Raw genomic sequence first — 8882 nt, forward strand, 5'->3', positions numbered from 1 at the left:
CCATCCTTGCATTTCTGGGATAAGCTCTTCCATTGTTATGTTTCCTACACTATTGGAGTCAATTCTACACAGTTCTGGAGGCCAGGAGTTCAAACTGGAGGTGTTGGCAGGACTGAGCTCTCTTTAAAGGCTCTAAGGGAGGATCTCCCCTGCCTCTTTTTCTCTTCTTATGAGGATTATAAAATATTGGATTAGGGACAAGTCTATTCCAGCATGGCCTCATCATAACTAATTACACCTACAAGGACGCTTTCCAAATAAGACCACATGCTGAGGTTCTGGGAAGGACATTAATTTGGGGCCCTGTTCACCCCAGTGCCCCTGCACACTGGATCCATCTTCCATGGCCTCTCAAGGACTCCACCCTGGGAATTTTCTGCTCCTCTTGCATTTCAGTCCTCCTGCCCTTTTGACTTGCTTCTGTCAGCACAGACCCCTTAAACAAGTAGGGTGGCTACTGGGTTGCAAACAGAGGGAAGTGGATGGAGTGGATGCAGGAAGGCCAAGTCAGGGCCGCCACACAAGGCAGGGGGAAGGCAGAGTGGTGCAGGGCCAATGACAGCAGGAGCTGCAGGGATTGTCTCTTCCCAGGGCAGCCGCACATGACTACAGTGACTCAGGTGTGCCCAGTTCTGGGACCCTAGAAAGTGGAACTGACAGGACCTACTGGTGGTGGGAGGTCAGGGAGGAGAGCAGGGCATGGACCTGAGAGGCACAGAGCTGGAAGCTGCAGCCGACCCTCTGAGGTGAGGGCATCTTGGGAAGTGAGGGTGCCCCAGGGGGCTAGGGCGTCCTGCCAGTAAGGGCATCCTGATGTTGAGTTGACCTGAGGAGTTGAAAGTTGTGTGAGATCGTGAGGAGACAGGAATGGTGGTGACCTAACCTGGAGCTCGGGAGAGTGGTTGTGCTGGCATCCTCTCCTGGGTGGTTGCCTTCAGAGGGCCCCTGCTGTGCCAGTAGCCAGGAAGTGAGGAGGGCTGGAGAAGAGGTGTGGGCACCCAGCTATGGGGAAGCTGGAATGGGGTGGATTTTTGCCAGATTCATGCTGGAGGAGTGCTGGTACCAGGCTGGTGGGCTGAGCGCATGTGGCTTCAGCTGCAGGTCTGGGGACTGGGAGAGGTGGGGAGGACACATAGGGTTGAGGCAGGGGCCACTGGAAATGAGTGGGTGACTGGGCCCAGGGGAGGCAAGAGGGATGAAGGGGGAGGGCAAGGGCGGGTGGCCAGGCTTGGGGGAGGTGAGGAAGAGGAAGAGGGAGGGAGAGGGGAAGTGCCTCTCCTGTCCTCCCAGCGATGACGGGTTGGACTGTGTGAACTCCCCTGCACCCCAGGAACCCCATGGGCCGCACGGGACTGCGTGGGCGTGGGAGTCTCAGCTGCTTTGGACCCAACCACGCACTGCACCCTGTGGTCACCAGGTGAGTCCACACCCACTAGGCATCAGCACATTAGGGACAGTTGCTCATACCCACACCAGGGGTTTCTGCCACCACCCGTGTGATGACACAGCTGGAAGGACAGCATCGAGGCTTGGTACTTGGCCCCAATGCAGGGTGTGGTGAGAGGTCTGCGGATAAATGTGGCACACCTATTCCATGACCCTCCTTTCTCCCCCCCCACCCCCCATGCTGTCTTCCTTTCCCTGCAAGTCATCTGGGTTAGAGCCCTTGGGGGGCAGGTAGACACATGCCCACATGGATGCTCATCCACATTGACACCTCTACAGCTGGTGACCCTCCCACTACTGGCAACTATTCCACCTGTAGTCACAGCTGCCTTCAGTGCCGGGCAGGCCTGTTTAGTCCTTGAGGAAGCTGTGAGGACTCTCCCCTGCACAGGCTGCATTTGGCACTGGGGCCACTGTGCAGGACTCACAATCTGCACTTCCAGAATGGCAGAACTCAAAGCTGGGTCGAAGAGCAAGTGCCTCTTTAAGGGTTTTGATCAAAATAAAATTCTCCACAAAGACTGGGGCTCTCTCTAGTCCTGCCAGCACTTTATGGAGGTAGGGAAGGATGTTCCCTAAGTGTCATTATCTCAGCTTTCCCCCCGGGGATTAGGAACTTAGTCTGAGCGTGGCCTGACGCCACCCCACCTCAGCCTTCACCCTACCTTGCCTCCATCCCAGGTAGGGCTAGCCTGGGACCACAGCTCAGCACCAGGGAGGGTGGAGTTGGCACTAGGGCTTCCATGGAGCTGCAAGCTGGTTCCTTTCTGCAGGTGGAGGCGGAATCAGGATGGTGCCATCTGCAGGAAGAGTATCAAGAAGATGCTGGAGGTGCTGGTGCTCAAGCGTCCCCTCTCGGAACACTGGGCCTTGCCAGGGGTAAGCACTGCGGCCAGCAGGGACCCAGTCATCTGCTCGACTGTCCGTGGGTCCTTTGTCCATTTGTCATCTCACCCGTGGACTGCACGTCAGCCATCTGCAGTTCCAGAAGCTACTCTGATTCTGGACAGCATTCGCGCTTTTTAGATGTTCTCCCTCCTGTTTCCTATTTTATAGTTGTGGAAACTGAGGCTCAAATTCTCTTCAGTGTGTAAACACTCATTGAGCACCTACGGTGTCCCAGGCCTGGGGCTCAGGAGTGGGGCTCTCTCAGAGGCTGACCAGGGTCTCCTGGCAGAACTCAGGGAGTCGGGGTCAGAGATGTCTCCTCACAGGTGTCTCAGGCACGGACTTGCCCCTCACAGTCGGGGTCCTGAGTGAGCCCTAAAGAGGGGATGGCATTGTCTGTGATGGGGTGGGGGTGTGTTCATAGGGGCTGAGTCGGGAGTACACTCCAGAGGCTTTGTGGTGACAGATGACAGAATCAGGATGCAAATGGCCCAGGTCTTCCCTGTTCCAGTGGCTCTAAACAGCCAGTATTTTCTCCCAGATCAGCCCATCCTCTGCAGTCCTCTGGTCCCTCCTTAATGCAGGGGTTGGAAGAGGCTCATCCTGCTAGGAGGATAGAGCCCAGTCAGTCACCAGCCACAGCATGTGGCATCTGGGGTGCAATCCTGTCCTGGGGAGTCTGTGATTTACCATGCCTCAGCAAGAAGCTGTTTTTCTGCCCCAACCCCCTGGAGTCCCCAGTGGTGTGCACAGGCAGCAGTGCCATGAGGGTCTTCAGGCCAGAATGTGGACTTCAACCAGGCCCAGCTATTGTGTCCCAGAGCTTTGGGTGGTTCTGCCCTGCAGCCACGACCCCCTTCTCCTTCCGTGGAGGGAGACTTTGACCTCAGGGTCTTGATACCCAGCTCCCTCACCAGCAGCTTCCCTGCCATCACACATCTGGCCCTTGGGCACAGTTCACCCTCCGCTCTTGGGCACTTTGGTTTAGGTGGGATGTGCTCAGTTGAGCCCTATGTGGTCTGACTGAGTGGTGTCCCTCTCCACTCTGGCTGGTGACTGAGGGTTCAGAGGAGCCTCACAGGGTCCTCCTCTGCAGAGTGTGCACTAACCAGATGGAGGAGGGTGTCACTAGGGGCTGAGGTGGGAGAAATGTGAGGTCTATGGAGGTTTCTGGGGAAACCCATGAGTATCTCAGTGGAACTTTGAATGATAAACGGGGTGGAAAGATGGTTGCAAGAGGAGGAGGTATGGGTGCAGAATCCATGTCTACAAGGCAGGTGTCACTTGGGTGTCACTGAGAGCCTAGATAGCAGCAGCCCAGGCCAGCAACTGGGACTGGGAGGGATGGGAATGCAAACCAACAAGCATGCAGCCTGCTGGATTTGGGAGAACTGGCGGTGGGAGAAGCACTTGTCACCTTATGTACAGCTTGAGGGTATTACCTTATGGACAGCCTGTGGGCAAAGCTGGTGCTCAGTATCAGGGGCTATCCCTGCTCCCCAAAGGTGGAACCTTTGGCTTGATACACCCGTGCAGGCTTGACAGGTCTCAGATGCTGACATGGACAGCAGGTCTGGGCAGTGTCACCCAGCCCAAAACAGCCTACTCTGGCCGCCAGTTGTTGGACTGCCTTTGCTGCAGGGCTTGGCCGCTGCCCATGCTGGGCAGGGGGCCAGTGAAGATGGGCTCCAGGAAGGCCTGAGTTCCAGCTAGGGTGCCTTGCTGACCTGCTTTTAATCCCCCTCCCTGTTTAGGGCTCCCGGGAGCCAGGGGAGATGCTGCCCCGGAAGCTGAAGCAGATCCTCCTGCAGGAATACTGGCCATCTTTTGAGAACTTGCTGAAGCACAGCACGGAGGTAGGGTAGCTGGTTTGTCTGCTCCCTCCTGTGTGGTCTGAGGGTTGTGGGGTGGGCACATTGTGATGGGGGTGCCACCAGCAGATGACAGCGGTCCTGGCTTCCACCCCCACATTTCAGCTTCCGGAGGTCCAGGAAGCATGGTGTGACTCTAGATGCCCCAGACCCTCCCTTTCTGTTCCCTCTGTTCTAGTTTTCTCTCCTCTAAATCAAGGGGGAAAGACTGAGAACTCCTGCTGCCTTCTGGGTGGGACAGCTGCTCAGAGGCCTGGTGTCACCCTGAGCACGGCTGCACCCAAGGGTGCCGGGAGGCTGGCCCCTCCCTCAAACTTGTCTCAAATTCCCAAGCTCAGGATGGGCCCTCAAGCATTTGTCAGGCCTATTTTCTTTACTGAGGCTTTTCTTAATTACAAAAGTAATGCACACCCAAAATACTGAGGTGTGAACTGTGAACCATGAAAACTTGCTTTTTCTCTTAATCTGTGATAGTCCTGGTTTATTTTTTATTTTTAGAAAGCAGGATTTATTGAGAGGATAGAAAAGCTCTCCACAGTGAGAGGGGACCTGAAGGGGTTGCCCTATGGTCCTGTTTTAAGTCAAGACTGACAAATTGACCTCGCTCCTTGTAGGACTCTAGCATTTCATGGTCTGCACGCCCCATGATTTATTTCCACATTCTCTAACTGGGCATAGAGTTGTCACCAGCTCTGTTGTTGTCACATCTTAGTAGAAACAAACACACTTGTGGACATTTGACTGGTTGACCAACAAACCCAGCAGCTTCATAGGGTTTAACTGTGCAGGACCTCAGGGACATTGCCATCTCTCTCTTTTTATGATCTAAAAAGGATGTATCTATATTTTCTAAGATGAAATCCACATAACATAAAATTAGACATTTTTAAATGCCCAATTCCATGATATCTAGCACATTCACAACATTGTGCAGTCACCACCTCTATCCAGGTCCAGAACATTCCATCACCCTAGAATGGAACCCATACCCATCAGCAATCAGCCTGAGTCCCTTCCTGAGCCTGGCCACTCCTAGTCTGCCTCCTGGGTTTGCCTGTTCTAGACACTTATTATACGCAGAATCCTGCAGGCAGTGGCTTTTGTGCCTGACTTCTTTCATGGAGCAAAATGTCTGAAGGTCCTGGCCATCCCATCTGGATCCTTCCAAGATCTCTGAAAGCCAAGGATAGCTGAGTCAGGTCCAATGTCCGAGGGCCTCTATGTCAGGCCAATGGCTAGGAGCAGGATTACAGGGGCTGTGAGCCCTCAAGGTGTGTCGGTCAAGAATGTAGCCTGGGTCAGGCAGCTCTGAGCAGACTGGGTGGGGTGGGGGCAGAGCCAGGCCAGGATCTTGGTGGGGGGAACTGTACTTGGAGCAGGACAGAGAAGATAGGTGGCATGGTGGGCTGTGGTGCGACTCGGGGTCCATTGCTGTACGGGTTGACCTCACCCTGCCCTCCAGGTGTACAGAGGATACATGGATGACCCGAGGAACACAGACAATGCCTGGGTCGAGACGGTGGCTGTCAGCATCCACTTCCAGGACCAGAACGACGTGGAGCTGAAGAGGCTGAACTCTGTACAGGGCTTGGGCTCTGAGGAGTAGGGGAGGCGAAGTGGGAGGGGGGCCGGACATGCTTCAGGGACTTCTGGGGGAGGGGAAGCTGCAAGGGTCAGAAGGTGCCAAGGTGGGGAGCCAGAGAGAAGCCAGAGAGCCCCAGGAGGTAGCTGCAGCCAAGAGGGCTGGAGAGGTGACCACGAAGGCTCTCTGGGGAGGCCTCCAGGACTGCATCAGGAGTGAGGCTGGCAAGGCCTTCTTGCTTCTGGCTCTCACCCCTTTCATGGGGATGTCTGCCCCTGTGCTTAGCTCCATCCTGCATATTTACAATCCAGAGCTGGGACGAGAATGCCCCACACTGCAAACCTGCAGGATGACAGCTCCCATAAGGCTGTGTGCAGTTTTCCTTCCCCACGAGGACCCTCAGGGTTTGCCAATGCATCACTTGCCACTTGAGGCGGTGTTCTGACTCCCACTAGAGTGGGATGAGTGGGATTCCACAGGCCTTCTGCGGAGCCCCCACACACTGGGGTTCTCGGGTGGCTGGGCGGACAAGGGACTGGCGCAGGAGGGTGTCAGTTCTGCTTTTGTCCTTTCAGCACCTGCACACCTGTGACCCGGCTGTGTCCATTCGATGGCAGGTGGTGGACAGGCGTATCCCACTGTATGCGAACCACAAGACCATCTTGCAGAAGGCAGCCACCCTGTTTGGGGCTCACTACTGACTGGGAACTCAGGCCGGGTGGCTCTAGGTTGTCGACAGCTCCCTCAGAGACTGGGCTGCTCCCTCCTGAGCTGATATGGGACTCAGGCTGGTGGTGGGCCCCAGGGGGTGCTGGGTACACCAGCATAATAGGACTGGGATGGATCTGCAGCCCCTCATGGTGGCCTTGCATCACTGGTGAGACAGCTTGTGAACTGGATGGTATCAGGGCACCTTGAGAGGCTCTGGTCACTTGGAGTCAGTGGACTGCTGGGACCTGTTGGTTGTCACTTCAGCTCAGCCCTTGGCCAGAGTCCATTCCCAAGAAGGGCCTGTTGTCATGAACTGCATGTCCAGTGTGGAGGTGCACAGCCCAGGCTGAGCTTCCTAGAGAAGCGGGGTTCCCTGTGGCCTCCTCAGGCCCACTCCTGTGAGGCTTGGGGAGGGCAACTTGCCATGCCCCCAAATGGCCTCTCCATGCCCAGATGACCTAATGTGGACCCTCGTCTGGCCTAGGCCCTCTAACCTTGCTGCCTGTGCTAAGCTTCTAGTAGGGGCAGAGGCCCAGGCAAGCCCAAACCGCTTTGAAGACACAGAGGGTCCTACCACATATCTGCCCAAGAACTTTCCGGATGAGACTGCAGGGGCACAGTGAGGCCAAGCCCTCCCTCCTGCCCTCCCTGGGAACCACGTGCCACATGGGAGGCACGGACAGAAGGGTGGGCACAAGGAATTCTCCTGGTTTGGTTTGTTTGACTCACAGAAACATATGCCATCAGGAGCCCTCAGGATGGGGAATGTTATAACACCCAAGACGATAACTCTGCTGTCTCAGGCCTGACTGGCTCCTACTGCACTATTCACAAATAAAGTTACTGACATGTCCAGGGCTGGGATCTGTGTCTGGGCTATGCACGGGCAAGCTTCCTGTGGCCTGTGGATACCCTGAAGACCCCTCAGGCCCACATCCACAGCTTCTCCTCTGACCCACCGGCTCCTTCTTCATTTCTCTAAACCCAGGCTCCAGCATGATCCTTGAGTCCTCCAGGCTGGGCCTTGGGCAGCCACACGCCCTCCTTTTGGCCTCCCCCACGCAGTAAGCCCGATGCGCCCCTGCAGGAACTCCCACAGTGTCTGGGAACCACCTGGTGCTCAACATCGGCCACAGGTGATGTGTCTTCCACAAAGGCAGGCTTCTGCCTTCCACCTGACTAGAAGCTTTCTGGTCACATCCTTGTCCCCAGGCTCCTCCTGCCCCTACCCAGTCAGTGCTCCCAGGAACACAGCTGACCCCTGTGTCTGCTCAGAATCTGTGCCTTCACTAACCTGTGTGACAGAGTCACCCTGGGAGCTTGAAAAAGATATGGATCTTCAGGTCAACCCCCTAAAGCTTTGAGAGCAGGACTGGGAGGCACTGGAGACTGTCTGTCGTTAGCACCTATGGCCCCCAGCAAGCCCCACTCTGAGGCAGTGGGGTTGAAACCACTGATGCAACCAAGACGTGGCTCATGCGACTGCTCTCCAGCCTCCCCCGGTGTAATCCTGGCCATGTGGGTCCCTCCACGTGTCCTCAGGAAAGGCCTGCCTGCTTGTCTGTGGTTCCTCTGTTATCAGGTGCCAGGTCCAAACCTCCACCCAGCTCCATACTGTACTCGGTGCTCTTGTCTCTGGCTGCACCACTGGGCTGGGCTCCCACTGTCTAGGGTGGGTCTTGGCTCTGTGTCTGCGGGATCCAGAAACATCCATGCTGAAGGTGGCACCAGACTTGGGGAGGGGCTGGGCCTGGGGATCAGACCAGAGTGGGCAGCCACCAAAGGGAGGCCACTGTGCTTACGCAGACATGCACAGCATGAATGTCACCATTCTAACCATCTTCAGGTGCCCAGTTCCATGGCCAGAAGTGCTTTTGCTTGGCCACGCTGGCATTGCTACCTGCTGCTCTGCCCACTCTTACCAAAGGAGTCTTCTCTAGCCCAGGGCCACTCCTTGGTAGGTGGGACAGTGGGCTGGCTTCTCCCAGCAGCAGCACCCCCAGAGGGGTTCAGATGGGTGCATGCTTGGATCCAGTGAGGTGACAGCAGCATCTCCTTGGAAGGGAAATTTTGCTCCCTCCTTGTAGACAAGGCCCAGGGCCCAGAGAGGGTGGGGCTTGCTCAGGCCCCTCAGTAGCTGCTGGTGAAGCCAGGCCTGGGCCCGGCTGTCCACACTGTGCCATGTGGAAGCCATAGGGGTAAGCTGCTGTAAGAACCAAAGAGGCAGGCATGAAATCAATTACTGACTGCTCATGTTTTGAGCCATTCAGGCATGAGGTTTTCTGATCACTCACTTATTCATTCATTCATTCATTCATTCACTATTACCTAGTTGCTGAGGTATGCCTGTCTATCCCCCCTGGGGGGGCATAGTTTGAGGGGTA

The 8882-nt window shown here is 55.8% G+C and overlaps 1 protein-coding gene across 2 annotated transcripts in view; it reads left to right on the forward strand.

The window, feature by feature from the left end:
* The window catches only part of TRPM2 (transient receptor potential cation channel subfamily M member 2), a 64368-nt gene extending 57862 nt beyond the window's left edge, over nt 1-6506 (forward strand). Inside the window, exons 27-31 of one of the 2 annotated variants that reach the window (XM_021711539.1) lie at nt 1331-1417; nt 2220-2325; nt 4089-4190; nt 5668-5784; nt 6363-6506. In XM_021711539.1, the coding sequence (XP_021567214.1) occupies nt 1331-1417; nt 2220-2325; nt 4089-4190; nt 5668-5784; nt 6363-6488 (538 nt within the window). In that variant the 3' untranslated portion in view covers nt 6489-6506. The remainder of the gene's footprint in view (nt 1-1330; nt 1418-2219; nt 2326-4088; nt 4191-5667; nt 5785-6362) is intronic. The other variant, XM_021711538.1, reaches the window with a different exon arrangement.
* Nucleotides 6507-8882: the final 2376 nt, after the last annotated feature.

This window comes from Carlito syrichta, unplaced genomic scaffold (assembly GCF_000164805.1).
Source record: "Carlito syrichta isolate Samal-C Ts95f unplaced genomic scaffold, Tarsius_syrichta-2.0.1 Scaffold302353, whole genome shotgun sequence".
NCBI classification, from domain to species: domain Eukaryota; kingdom Metazoa; phylum Chordata; class Mammalia; order Primates; family Tarsiidae; genus Carlito; species Carlito syrichta.